Source organism: Rhamphochromis sp. 'chilingali', assembly GCF_963969265.1.
Source record: "Rhamphochromis sp. 'chilingali' genome assembly, chromosome: 7".
NCBI classification, from domain to species: Eukaryota; Metazoa; Chordata; class Actinopteri; order Cichliformes; family Cichlidae; genus Rhamphochromis; species Rhamphochromis sp. 'chilingali'.
Genome location: NC_137934.1, coordinates 36089894 through 36104920, shown reverse-complemented (window position 1 = coordinate 36104920; position 15027 = coordinate 36089894). Strand labels below are relative to the sequence as shown.

At 41.6% G+C, this 15027-nt stretch overlaps 1 protein-coding gene across 2 annotated transcripts in view; it reads right to left on the bottom strand.

The window, feature by feature from the left end:
* raver2 (ribonucleoprotein, PTB-binding 2) overlaps nt 1-15027 on the bottom strand; it is a 97254-nt gene that overhangs the window by 786 nt on the left and 81441 nt on the right. Inside the window, exons 7-15 of one of the 2 annotated variants that reach the window (XM_080888072.1) lie at nt 10636-10718; nt 10388-10486; nt 8728-8839; nt 6823-7181; nt 5384-5492; nt 4740-4921; nt 3936-4046; nt 2941-3042; nt 1487-1705 (exon numbers count right to left, since the gene is read on the bottom strand). In XM_080888072.1, the coding sequence (XP_080744198.1) occupies nt 1487-1705; nt 2941-3042; nt 3936-4046; nt 4740-4921; nt 5384-5492; nt 6823-7181; nt 8728-8839; nt 10388-10486; nt 10636-10718 (1376 nt within the window). The remainder of the gene's footprint in view (nt 1-1486; nt 1706-2940; nt 3043-3935; nt 4047-4739; nt 4922-5383; nt 5493-6822; nt 7182-8727; nt 8840-10387; nt 10487-10635; nt 10719-15027) is intronic. The other variant, XM_080888073.1, reaches the window with a different exon arrangement.

Below are 15027 nucleotides of genomic sequence, written 5' to 3'. Positions count from 1 at the left end.
GATGGGTTAGAAACAAGAAGAGAACGGGAGGCAGAGGTGAGGAGGGATTATGGACGTTTGACCTGGACGTGTATGAAAACACTTATAGTTGGAAAGTCACCGATAAAAACCATATATTTCATTTTCAAATACTAAGGAAATCTTTTTTTATGATCATGAAAGGGTTTATTGTTTATCCCGGGAATATTACTCTTGGTTTCAGACCATTTTACCAAAAAATATTGTTTTATTAATTTAATTCATCTCGGGACTTCGGTTGTCCACTACTATAAGTTTCTGTGGTCACTAAACATTGTTTTCTGCGTCTTACTAAAACAAGTGCAGCCTTGCTAACGATCTGCAGGAGATTAACCCTAAATTACTGAAATGATCAACTAACATAGAAGGTCGGTGACAAAGAAGCGTACAGGTTTGTGCAATTTTGACGAATAAGCAAAAATCCTGAATTTGCATGCATTTGTGTGTAGTAGCACAAACAAATGCAAATCTTTGAGGAGATGACGCTTAGCTCAGACGTCTGGCCCCGGTCTGTTTACGTCACTGTGCACTCTCTCTCGCTCTGTGAATCTCTTCCACCTCCGTGTCTCCTTGAGTGGCTTTAACGGCCTTCAACTATGCAGGGAAAAACATAAATAAAAGCTGCACTGAATGGTAGTCTACTGGTTGACTTGGTTGAGAGAAAAAAGAGGAAATAAATTTTTAGCAAGCAGCCTTTATAACACTGCACTGTTTGAAAGCAGAAACGTGTGGAGCTACTTGCAGCTAATGCAGACCAGCACAGACCTTCAAATGAGAACTGGTATTCAAATCACTGGCAGCACTGACATCAATCTGTACACGTCACACTGCTGCCTGGAGCTCAGCTTTATTGTTTTTAGTCACTGTTTTTGTGTTTGTTTCAGTCTAAAGTGCCTATTTCCTGTTCTTCTTTCACATTAAAAGGCCTACAAGGAAAGGAACCGATCCTAACATTTGACCCAGTATAGCAGCTTTTAATTTGAAACATCTATGCAGGGAGCATAGCATCCCAGCAATTTCTCTGCTTTTATTGTAAAGCAGTCGCACCCTCAGCAACTCTTTTTTTAAAGCTAACCACAGAAAAATACTCCTGCAGTACAGACAATAATCTCTACACACATTTCTTATACTAGCAACAATTGCCCTACTACACATAAAGGCATACAGAAAAGGTTAGCACAATATATCACTTTTCAATTCAGCAGGATGAGCAGCAACCCCCTCCTCCCAGATCCCCACTGTCAACAACGAGTGCAGCGCTCTAATATCAGAAGCTGTGGAGGAAACAACAATTCAACATTTCACTTAGCTGCAATATGAAATGTTGAATTGTTGTTATTTGGCCCAAGACGAGTGTGTCATGATTTCAAAAAGAAATGAAAAGGAAGGAGAAAAAAACCCTAAAAGAATGGAGACAAAAAAATGTGTTTCGTGTCTCATACGGGATCATGGATTGTTCTTTACTTACATAGTAATAGGTGTTCCAGTCCGCAGCAGCGGTGTGTGCGTGTGTGACAGGGTTCGGTGCGGCCGCAGATGGGTGCGGTGCCCCGAGGAAGCCCGGCATTAAGGGCAGCGTGCTGTAAGCTGGGAGCACGGCGGCGGCAGGTAGGACGGCCGGGGGAGGAGCCGCGCCATTACTGACCGCGTGCAGAGACACTCCCAGAGGCTTACACACCTCCACCTCCTACAGGAAACACAGAAACAAATAGTAGTAGCTTATTTATTGATATGATTCAAAGGTATACTCAGGACACCAAGGAAAATGGTCTCTGAAGCCGTTTTTTGTTGCCGTGTTACTGTTTAGGTGCTGACAGAATCTCATAACATGAGAAAATAATTGACAAAAGTGTTTTATTCATGTTAGCTTTTCTGTCCTCTAGTGTCTGTTATGAGGCACATCAGGTAGGCTCATTCAACCGGCTTCCCGTCACAGGGGCTTACTCTCCGAGGCAACCATCCCAAATCAAAATACTCATGCCGACATATACACAGCTCAATGTAACGCCTTTGTCAAATGATACGAAGGATTTCTCAGGCAGAGTTATCAAAATTTCCATGAGCTCAGGACGCCAGGGTCCAAGCTAGCTGTGCAATAAGATCTATGACATCATCTTCTAAGAAAACATCTTACATGCAGTCGTGTTTCCATTACGTCAGAGGACATTACTTTTGCCTTATACGTATTCATCCTGGAGCCTTACCCTAATTATTCCACCAAAAAGCATTTATGATTTACCTCAAAGAGACTTTTAGTCCCCAAAAGGGAGGCGAGTCCCCGATTCATCACAACGTGAAACTGATCTATGTCCCCCCCACAGGTAATGCACATATGCTCACATCCTCCAGCAGCAGCAGATAAGCCTGGATTTGGCTGCTCATTGTGTGTGGAGATGGCTGGCATCAGCTGCTGGGTGCAGAGTGATGCGTTCCCTCTAACAGGGTATCGGTGTCGCTGAGAGGTCAGCCTCTCCAAATAAACATGCGGATGAACTTCATGTTAGTGCCAGCGCGTGTAGATAGCTTACACTCTGTCTGCAGGATAGGAAGCTGCTTGGATTTTTCAAGAGCTTCACTTTGTATCTGTGTGTATGTGTGTGTGTGTGTCCGTATGGTCACGGACAATCTAAATGAGCTTATCTTACCCTAATATGAATTATTTGTATGTTCTAACTAATTTAAGAAGACAAATGAATAACTTGTGTAAAAATGCTTATCCCTGGGACACGCTGGGTTCGTTAGCTTTGCTGATACATGCATGATAACTGAAGTGAATGGGTACGGAGGCTGTGTGTGTGTGTGTGTGTGTGCTTGTGCACAGGATTTTGTTTTCTCTTCTTTTCCAAGCAGCTAGTTGAGGGCTAACACCTGGCCAAGGGAGCCATGTGTGTTTCAAAGAGTTTATAGTGTGTGTGTGTTTACCTTGCTGGCGTAGCCCTGATTGGCTGTTGCTGGCTGGGAGTAGTATTGAGTGACTGCCTGCATGTAGGAACTGTAATCTCCATAGGTGGACACAGCTGGAGTCTAGAAAACAAGATTTCACATCCATTGTAGTTTTGTTGTGGGTTTTTTTACACTGCTCAAAAAAATTAAAGGAACACTTTAATTTTCAAAGGAACAAATTAGATCTCAAAGGGAAAAAAAATCATGCTGGATAACGTGTTAGGAATAAAAGGATGTGATGGAAATGAAAATATTGACCCTGCAGAGGGCTGAATTCAAAACAAAAAAAAATTTTTTTTTAAAAAAGTGAAAAAATGGCAGCGGCCAGTAGACTTAGGTTGTCCGTGTTAAGGGCCTTGTCTCTGGAATCTCCTTCATGTTCTTAAGACTGTGCTGGGAGACACAGAAAACCTTCTGCCCATATGCCATCCTGGAGGAGTTGGACTACACGTGCAAACTCTGCAGGGTCCAGGTATCACCTCACGCTAACAGCAGCGACACTGACCCTAGCCAAATACAAAACTAGTGTCAAACAGTCAGAAAAGATGAGGAGGGAAAGACTGTGAGTGACCTCCAGCTGTAAAACAATTCCTGTTTTGTTAGTTGTCTCATTGTTGCTCCTCCAGTGCACCTGTTGTTAATTTCATTAACACTAAAGGAGCTGAAACTGATTAACAACCCCCTCTGCGACTGACCAGATCAATATCCCAGAAGTTTAACTGACCTGATGCTGCACTGATTGAAAAGTGTTCCTTTCATTTTATTTTTTAGCACTGCAGCTACTTTTTGTTAGTTGCAAAATATTTTATGTTGCTTGCACAAAGAACACATTTACAGCAAACTGAAGTGGGCCGGACTCTGATGCGAGGATGAAGAAATGAAGGAAATACATTTACATGGAAATACATGGATCAAACAAAAAACAACACGTGGCACAAATCCCACACGGTCACAAACAGGTGTGTGTTTGCCACCTGAGTGTGCTCCTTGCTGTAGTCTGCGGCCGTGCTGTCCTGTGGCGCGGCCGTGCTGTAGCTGTGGGCTTGTGCCGCCTGATAGTGCTGGTACCACTGCTGCATGGCCTCCTACGACACACACACATTACCAAGCATGAACAGTGCTTTCTTGTCTTTGCGTGATTGTTTTTTTTTTTTTCTTTGCCACCTTTCAATTTTATGAGTCTCATTAAGTATTGTTCCTGCTCTCCAGCGTTTCGTTCCTCTGTCTTTGTCTTTCCAGACAAATTAAACCGACCGTTTTATTGGTTATCTAATCATGACTCATTTGTTTGGATGAGTAGAGTGTAATTAACATTTCAAATGGGGTTTGGTACTTGCTGCGAGCATCAGATATGTCACCTACTGCTGGAGGAGGAAGAAGCGCAAAAAAGAAAGAAAGAAAGATGACAAACAAGCAGTAGAAGGGCTTTGGGACTTGTTCTGAGTGGAGTGTTAGGCGTGAGAAGGAGAGCAGGGACAGATGGAGACACGCAGTGCTCACTGCCAAATCCACTCTCATTCTGTCTGTCCAAATATCCATACCCATTTCCATCTCTTCCACCACCCTGCCTCCCCTAGTTACAGCTCATCCTGTCTCTGCTGCACCCATCCAGCCGCGCTTTGTGTATCCATCCATCTACTCAGCAACACATGCATCAATAGCATATTTGAGGCCCAGTAATGCCTGTTCACACTAACTGAATGTACAGACCCCAAAATTCAGCATTCATATTTGTGTGTGTGTGTGTGTACACACGTGCATGTGTTGTAGGGCAGCACCTGTGTGTATGCTTGGTTGTACTGGCTGTAGTCAGTGGAGGAATCTGTGGTGTACGGGGCAGCGGTCGTAGCTGCTGCACTGTGGGAGTAGGAGCCGGAGCCCTGGGAGACCACAGGAGCGACTGAGCTGTTGTAAACTGCAGCGCTGGGTTGTCCTCCCTGGGCTTTGCTGCCCACTGAGCCTATGGAAGAGTAGAAGGGAGAATGGACGACAAATGATGTGTTAATAATCATAATGATGTGGGTTATCACACAAACTGCCCTTTTTTGTAATTTAGTGTATTTTTATAATATTTCCCCACACCTCTACACAATAAGTTAAATATTGGAAGAATTAGAGACAATTCAGTAAATAGAGACAATTATAATCTAGAACCTGTTTCATGTTGTTCATGATTGAGATGCTCTTGGACACTTCGTACGTGTCTGATATGAGGTTTCCAACTGATTTTATTCATTTTAGTGTTTAAAACTGATCTGATTAACAGAGGTGGTAGAATTGATCACCGGCTGACCTGAATTGCTCTTCTTGAATAAAAAAGCTTGACTAATAAATGAGCACAAAATGCTTTTAAGTGCTGCAAAAGCCAGGACGTGAACTCTGGTGCAAAAACTTTATGGTTGTTGTGCGATCGTGTGCTCACCTTGCAGAACTACTCCTGGCATTACACTTGCCAGGTTTAGGTAAGGATTAGAAGGCAGCCTGACTTCTTTAGGAGGATCGCCCAACAAAGAACTCTGTCCACTGTTTACCTAAAGAGAGACAGGTGAATATAAAACGTATTATTCACACTGCCACCAACAGGAACTGCAAATAAAAATCAGGTTTTCGTTTTTAGAGGTGTTTGAAGGCAATTACAGCTACTTTGCTTCATCTTTATTCCAAACATGTATCACATTGTGGATTTAATGAAAAATACTGTGCTACACAAATTCTAAAAAATACTGATTATACAAACTTTACATGAGGCTCTAAAGCTGACTTTTGTGAGCTACTGAAGAGCTAAAGTGATGGTGGAAACCTGCGAGGATTGTCCTCTCTAGTAATTACACTTTCTCTCTATTAAAGGGACTTCAGAGAAGACAGTACTGGGACTGGAATCGTGTCCCCTAAGAACCTCGGCACTGTGATTATTTCTGTACACAGACTTATAAGAGATAATGATGTTAGTGTAGTCGTACTGTATTTAATCCTGGCCGAGTCTAGGAGATTTAGGGAGGTGTTTTAGAAAGAAAACAGGCAGGTGGGTACAGGTTGCATTACAGGCATTTTCCAAAGGTAAAGCGCTCAAGGGACTGAGGCTGTTTATTCAAAAAGCTCCCTTGATATTGTGTGTTGAGGTTAAAAGCAGACAACACTAATCAGGAATAAATACTCCCTCCCCCCAAGAGACAGAGAGACTGAAGGGTAGAAGGAGTTAGGACCATAACAAGCATTTCTAGAGATAAGTTACAGATCGGTTTCACGGAAAATATCAACAACTTGCATCACAGTTGGAGTTCAAATATTAATTTGTGCAGCAACGTACACATAAATATAGAAATTCAAGAATTACACCAATATCTCTAGAAACTTCCACCAAACATTTGATCAGGCGACAATTATGTAATACTGACAACGAGGGCCAGGTAATGCTGCCTGGTTTGTGAGTCTGTCAAATTACACATTTTGAAATGTTAAGACTGTATATAAATGATGGACGTAGCCAAGGGGACATCATCAAATGCTTTGTGAGCATTTTGACTGTCGCCATCTTGATATCTTTTTAAAAGCACACATCCAATTAAGGAGACGATCCGAGTAAGCGAGAGCACTGCAAGGTCATAATTTGGCAAATTTTCAATCACAGGGTAGCTCCGCCCTAAAGCATCCAAAAATCAATATCATGTTGTATTAAGTAAGAACTGAAACGGTGTAATGATTAGAACATGTTTTACTTAGATCATCCATCAAATGAGACATACAGGCCCAGTCTAGGTTTATAACTGGACTTCCTTTCAGACTTGGAAGGCCATCTTTTATTTACAGTCTAAGTATTTTGTATTTGCTTCACGCATGCAGATTTTCGGTCGGTGTCCTCACCAGGGGGCAGCTGTCTGAGCTGTTGTGCTGGCCTGTTGTCGTGTAAACTCCTCCAGGGGGTTTAGGCGGAGGCGGGCCAAGGCCCGAGTTACTTATACCCAAGGAATAGCTCTGTCCCTGCGGTTGGGCGCTCACCATCGTCCCTGGAGGAGCTGGCTGCCTGTTGTCACAGGAGGTGGAAGAGGAAGAAGAGGAGGAAGAAGAGAAGGAAGCAGAGGGGGTCGTAGTCACAGAATGGGTGCTGTGGCTAGGTAGGTCTCCTCCTACAGCCCGACCCTGGAGGTACGGCATGACACCTGCTGCTGAAACCACTACTGTGGCATTGTGGGTAGATGCTGGAACTGACTCCTGTCCCAACTCTGTAAGGGGAGATGACAAGAAAGCAAAAAAAACAAAAAAACAGGAGGAAATGAAAGGAGAGGTGAGTGATAACAGAAAGTTGAAATTCAAGAAACAGTAAAGTAAAAACATAGTATACAGAAAAAAAGGAAATGAAATGAAGGGAAATAAAGGCACGGTTGGGAAAGATGCCAGATAAACATGCGAAATGGCTTTCACAGATGACCATCAGTGTCTCCGTCTCCTCAGGACACAGACGAATCGCTCAAACGGCTGGAAACTCCGCCTGGCCGTCTCTGCAGAGCCAGCTGTAATATTTGAGAGCAAGTTTCCCGCTCATACATCACTGCTTATCGTGTTTATTTACAGCCTGCCACTTAGCTCTCCACAATCCCAATATTTCACTCACTCCAGGGTTTAATAACACAAATATGTACACATGCAACATAATCCCATACAAATGCACACAGGCCAAAAAACCAAACAAAACACAAACATATAAGTAAAAGATGCACACACACACACTAAACGTGAACATACGCAGTGGCACTTATTATAAATCCAATATTGCTGTGACAAATGGCCTCCATCGCACAATAAACGAAACCGCTCTAACAAGCCTTGAGCCAACATTCCCCAGCAGACACGCGCACCGACAAGAGACACGCACGTTCGTATGCAAAATTGCAAACTCATGCATCCAATCAAAGAGGGACACACTCACAGTGGTGCACATGGGCATGATTGTTTGTTTTTATGCACATAAAAAGTCTGCGGTATATCATTTCCATTTAAAACAACACAGCTTTTCTCAGCTGGAGATTTGAATTGTAAATCTGCTGCAGCTTCCTGCTCCGCACTGTAACGTACAGCTGGGCGAAATTCAGCAGTCTTTACAGGGACAAGCCCGACACACGGGTCAGAATTAGGAAAAGGACCCACAAAATTTATGGCTTTCACTTTAACATGAACAATATTTTTCTGGGACCTTAGAGCCTTCATTATTAACATGTAAAATAGAACAGATTCTGGATTTGGCAGAGAGAACAGACCAAAAGGTTACACTGTAAACAGTAAATCATTGATTTTTAGAAAACTGGTACATGGAAAAATAAAGGTGGTGTTGTAGGAGCGCTACCAAGTTAAAATGTTAATAAGGTCTGAACCAGCGACCTTCACAGACCTTGTCAAGCAAATGTGTAAACCGCTGCACTCTGGAGCCACACAGTTAGTTAAACTATTAATATGCTCCCTCTCAAGAAAAAGACAAAAGTAGTAGAGCAAGAAAACCAAAAACAAACACTAAATTAGGTATTAACCAAAGCCTGAATGCTTCAGTGTGATTTAATTTGTTTGCAATAATTAAATGAACTCATCTGATCAGGGTGCTTGTTACTCATTTACCTGCTATTAAGGGGTCGCCACAGTGGGTAATTAACATTTTGATTTCTTACACCGGACGCACTTCCTGACACAACCCCACAGAGATTTGTGTCTACTCTTAAATTGTGGCTGTTTAGCGTGTTAGGTAAATGTGTAAACCACTACATAATGGAACCCGTTTACCTGTAGGAGAGTCTCCCAGGAGGCCTTTCCCCAGCTGCACGAGGCCTGGAGGTCGCAGAGACAAGGCTTTCTGCATGAGCAGTCTGGACGGGTCCCCGAGCAGACTGGAGACCTAATAAAGGGGAAATGAAAGAGGAGATGGAAGAGTATTACAAAAAAAAAAATGGAACAGAAAAGCAAAATCAAAGAACAATATCATAAAAAACAAAATTGGAAGAGCATGAGCGAGATGGTCGTTATAAACCAAACAGAATCCACCATGGAGGGCTGTGCTAGCTATACAATGGTGTGTAAAGCAGATCCAGAGCATCCAATCCACAAAGGTTTTAGAATTACCAGGACCTGCTCACAGATTTCTCAGAATATGCAGTCTCATCTTTATAAAAGTCCAAGTGGCAATCTCCGGTACTGAAAATGAAGCCAGCGTTGAAGTTCCCAGAACTCTAGTTCCTCCAAGACCAACACCAAGAACGAGTCATTCCCCATAGAGTTCAAATGCCCAACTTCAGAGATTAAATTAAAATGTCCTCACAAAAAATAAATGAATAAAAATTAATAGTAATACTTGGATATTCCACAACAATTACAAAGCAATGAAACTAACTCTTGGGACATGGAACTTTACCTCTTTGGTTGGGGAAGAAGACAAAGCTAACACGTGAGGCTGAGAAATATCATCAGGCTCACCTCAATGTACAACATGGGCTCTCGAGCCTCCTGGACAAGGGCTAGACTTAATGTTCCAAACCGGAGTTGCCCTTGGCAAGAGGAGGTGTGGACAGACTCTTATCTCTTGCAGTCTGACAGAGCAAAGCGGATTTTACCCGTCAGTCAGTCTCCCTACAGGCACATATGGTCACAAACTGGGTAGTGACTGAAAGAACATATACAAGGGGTGCAAATGAGTTTCTGAAGGGTGGGTGGGCTCTCCCGTAGAGTTTGGCCATTCAAGTAGGAGTAGCAGAGCTGCTACTCCTCTATATCGAAAGGAGCCAGTTTATTTTGCTCAGGCATATGACTTGGATGCCTCCTGGGTGAGATATTCTGGGTATATCCTACAGGGAAGAGGCCTTGGGGCAGACCAAAGACATACTAGAGAGATTACATCTCTGGGCTTGCTTGGAAACACCTCAGTGTCCCTCTGGGTGAACAATAGGAAATAGGACTGGGTTTAACTGCTTAGACTGGAACCTGGACCCAGATAAGCATGTAGAGGATGGATGGATGGACATGCCAATTGAAAGCTTAAAATGGTCCTCCTTGTTAAAGTTATGGGTTGATTAAGTTTTTAAAAATATGTAGAGATAGAATCCAGTATGCATTGCAATCATTCAGCTTAAAAAAGAAAAAAGATAAAGAAAGAAAAAAAAACATCAAATACTCCAAACATCAGTACCCATGACATTTAACTTTCACTTCAGCAACACAAAAAATATGCAAATGAAAACACAGACAGAAACTCATCACCTCAAGGTCTCACTTTAAACAGAAAAGGAGAAGCAATTAGGTTGCATGATTTCGATGTGGTTTCGTTTTCCCGTGCATTAAGTGCTGGAGATAAAAACATAAGGGCACATATGCACATGCCCCCAACTATGTTTAACCCTCAGCACTAGCATATGCAAATCATCACACACAGACACACAAACAGGTGTCTTACGCTGCTGATGCGTTTGTCTTTGATGTGTAGAAGCTGTTGCTGTGCCAGCTGCATGTGCAAAAGGTTCTGGAGGACTAGTCCATTTCCAAACATAGCATTCTGCAGGGTAAAAGAAAAGGACATCAGAATACGCACACACACACACACACACACACACACACACACACACACACACACACACACACACACACACACACACACACACACACACACACTAAACAATTCAGAGATTTAGATGTTAGTGTGACCTGGTGTGCTTTTCCCAGTGTGAGCAGGGCTGTAGTGAGGGGAGGTCTGAGGAACGGCAGGCTGGTGTGACGCCCGTATTTTCCTAAAAACATAGTCAAACAACAAAGAGAAACACCAGAGCCTCCATTAGTGATTTGCTTTTTTTAAAGTCTCCACCAAAGTACTAATCAATCATCATCTCAACAGGCACACACAGGCGAAATTACAAGTCAGACAACCGATCCATCAGTCATTTACAACACATTTCAAGCAATCACACAGCTGGCTGTTTTATAACAAGCACCAGTAAAGCAATACTGGGATATTATGCAAGCACAAAGCAAATTACCTCCCACATAACTTTAACTTTTTTCCCCTCAAAACTTAATTTCTATTTTGGTGTTGAAGACAGATTTTAAAAAGAGCTCTAAAAACAAAAAAATGTAAACTCCTTTATATACCAAAATATTCTAGGGTCAAATGTGAGGCCATCTGTCCAATAGATAAGCTTGGCCCAAACCGGCTGATGCAATAGGACAAGGAAGTGCAGCAGCAAATCTGCAGCAGAATGGCTGAAGAGTAAAAACAATCTAGTTGTTGTAACGGCCTGACAAAAGACAAACAATTAAGCAGATGAATTTGTGTTAAGCTCACCAATAGATATTTCATCTTAAGTACTTTTGCCCTTGTATGTATATATGCAGAGTATATAGGATTAATTAGTCATACTTCCTGATGATTTAATGTTTATCATCCACTGATATGGTCTCTTCCTGGCATTAGAGATTTACTTTTCAGGACTTGAGTGCAAATCACTTTTGCAATGCTCTTGGTCTTATTATTTTCTGATTTGCAATCTCCAATTAATTTGTTGTCCAGTACACTTCTCACAGTAAACACCTCCAAGGCCAGCTCTCGCTGTGAAAGTGACACCCCACTTGATAGGACATCCAGTGAGAAGTCTTATCACACAGAGTAATGCATTAACAAGTTTCCTTTTGCTCCCCTTGAGCAATACCTCCTGTAGTTTTCTATACCCTTTTTAAGGGCAACTACATGTTTGTAAGGAGAGACATTTGTGCTTTCTTTAATGCACCTTCTTTAAAAATACATCACAAAATCCAGTGCAATGCCAATTTCTACATTCAACAGACTTCCTGTTTGTGATTCATAAAAACAAAATCGATCACACTGATCTGCACCCATGCCACAGATGCACAGCCTTTCTTCTGCTTCTTTTGTGCATGCGTGGTAACACAAGCCTTGGTCATAATAAATGTAAGCGTCAATGCTAATGGTAGCTTCCTCCAGAATAAGTAGAGAAAGTTTAACATTTAATCAAGATCCTAATTTTAGACTTTAATTGTGCATACTCTTCTTTAAGAGAGCTCCCCCACCTCTCTCATTTTCTCTCCTTCCTGTTCTCATTTCTTCCCCTAATGTCACACGATTTCATTTTAATACCTGATTAGCCATTCATCAAATAATGAAGCCACTGCCGAGGTGATTACAGTATATAGGAGGGCCTGGCAGAGGGAGACTCATTCAGCGGAGCTTTGATTGCCAGCCATGCCCTGTAGTCATGATCTAGTTTCTGCCCAGATCATTATCACCAATTTCATCATTTTATATTTGTCTAAATGTTCATATTGACTTGTTGTATAGTGCTTACATTTGTTATCCCACCTCCCAATGGAATGTTTATGCCACAGCTGCCCTTAATTAATAGCATTGCTAATTACCTTTTATGTTCCTATCATGGTTAATCTGCCAGTATGCACAATAGGCCTGTGACATCGTCCACAATAACACCAGTATAAATTATTGATGTGATATAAAAGTGCCATATGCCAACATCAAGATGAGCAGTTACAAGGTTCAGTTACTATAATTATTAAGTGTTAGCAGTTATTTTATACTTATACTTAAAATTTTCCGGGGAAAATACTGCCTAGGCTATTTTCATGCTTACATTTGAAAATGCTCATCAGCTAGTTACATTTATAAATGCTGCCAACTGCATGCTTTTTCTAAATTGATAGAAATATTGATACTGCATAGCATTCTTTAAATATTGTGACAAAATGATGAGCTTAAAAATCCCCCACCCATAATGCGGAAGCTCTTAATTAAAATTTTAATGCTAAAATACCATAATTTTTAAGTTTTATGGTTTTTCAAAAAAGCTGAAAAAATAGTAAACCAACTGCAGAGGCTTCTGAGGCCTGAAGCTTTTCCATTCCTGCTTGATGCAGGTTAAAAACATTCTGGGCATTTCATAATGCCCAGAATGTTTTTTAGATGAATGACAGCTGTGGACTTCAAGCAGACCAGTTTATCACCTGGAATCTTTCCCTGTGGAGCCATGCAGGTTCAATGTGAGGAGGATACATCTGGCACCATCTTATAGCATTAAGCAAACGTGTATGCACCAAAAAGCTGTTCTAAAGCTGTACATATCATTTCAGCATTAATAAGGCTTTGACAGATGTACAAGCTACCCATGTCATGTGAACTAATGCACCTGTACACCTACAAAGAAGCAGTCTTTTTCAGATTTGATTGGTCAGATGAAAGTATAGTTTTCCCCTTCAACTCACCTCAGTCTTTTATAGTGGAGGATGATGTTCATTTGTTTTTTAATTGCATTATAGAGTTTAAACTTTCATTTTCAGATGCCACAGCCTGCGTTCAGTGTTCCTGAGCCAATGCTTGGATTTCCAATTCACTGTCAGATAATCCACTATCCAGATGTTAGGTGTTTTTTTGTTTTTTTCCCAGATGTACAACTTTTTCAATGTTGCCACAATCTCAGCTAGCATGTAGCATGCTATGCTAGCATGATATTTAAAGAGAAACCACTTAAAAAAATAAAACACCAGTTCTAACTCCTCATATGTTGCCTTTCTTTTTTAAATATATATATTTTTTAAAGAAACAGAACTTTCATCAAGTCACATTGCCCAGCCTCGCCCCCCTTAGTTCCTCTTCATGCCCTGTCTCCGCAGTCTGATGCGTGATGTGTGAAGGGTCTGGGCTGTGAGGATTATGGCAGTGATGACTTTTCCCAGGAGAAGCTGGGACCCTGTTTACTAGAAGGTTTTAAAATTTCTGTACTTTTAGGTGACAGGAGACATGTGGCCTGGTCAAAACACAGAGAGCTGCACTCTAAAAGATCTTTAAACATAGTAAACATACCTTGTGTGCCACAGACTGCTCCCAAACACGAGGGGACAAGTAATACCTCTAAAACACTTAAGTTGGCTTTATTAAACATTAGATCTCTAGCTGGGAAAACATTTTTAATTAATGATTTAATCACTGAGCACAGCCTTGATTTTATGTTTTTAACTGAAACTTGGTTGGACCAAAGTAACAGTGGAGCTGTTCTCATCGAGACGACCCCTCCTAACTACAGTTTTATCAGTGAGGTCAGGGCGAGCAGGAGAGGAGGAGGGGTTGCTGTCTTATTTAATGAATCATTTCAATGTAAGCAGCTATCTCCTGGAAGTTTTCAGTCTTTTGAATATGTGGCTTTACAGCTGAAGGCCCCATCCAAAGTTGTGTTTCTTAATGTTTACAGGCCTCCCAAATACTGCACAGACTTTTTTAATGACCTCAGTGAACTGCTGTCTGTGATCTGTGTTGATTTTGACTGTGTAATTATTGCTGGGGATTTTAACATTCATGTGGACAACCCTCAGGACAAAGGGACTAAAGACCTGAGTAACACTCTGGGCAACTTTGGGCTGACTCAGCATGTAACAGAGGCCACACATAATAGAGGACACACTCTTGACCTACTGATCTCCAAAGGCCTGAGCATTTCAAAGGTTACTGTGTCTGATGTGGGCCTGTCTGATCATTACTGTGTTTTCTTTGAAAGTAAAATCTCAGCCCACACAAATATATCAACAACAGTGATCACAAAACGGTGTATAACTGAACACAGTAGTGCAATTTTTAACCAGGTCTTCCCATTAACACCTGACCTGCCCAGAGGGTCAGTCAATGAGCTCGTCAATAGCTTCAATGCTAACATGTTAAATGTAATGGACACTATTGCTCCCATTAAGGTGAAGGTTATCTCTGGAAGGAAAAAGTCTCCATGGAGAAACTCCACACTGGTGAAAAATGAAAAAAGAGAGTGTAGGAAAGCTGAGCGCAGATGGAGAAAAACAAACCTCCAGGTTCATTATGACATCTATAAAGAGAAACTTCACAATTATAATTTACAACTGAGGAGTGCAAGGAGGTCCTACTTCTCTGACATCATCACTAAAAACAGCCATAATGCTCGGGTCTTATTTTCTACAGTTGACAGGCTAACAAACCCCCCTGTGTCAGTGGCAGCTGAACTTCATTCGACCATGGCCTGCAATGACTTTGCCAAATTCTTCACTGAAAAAATC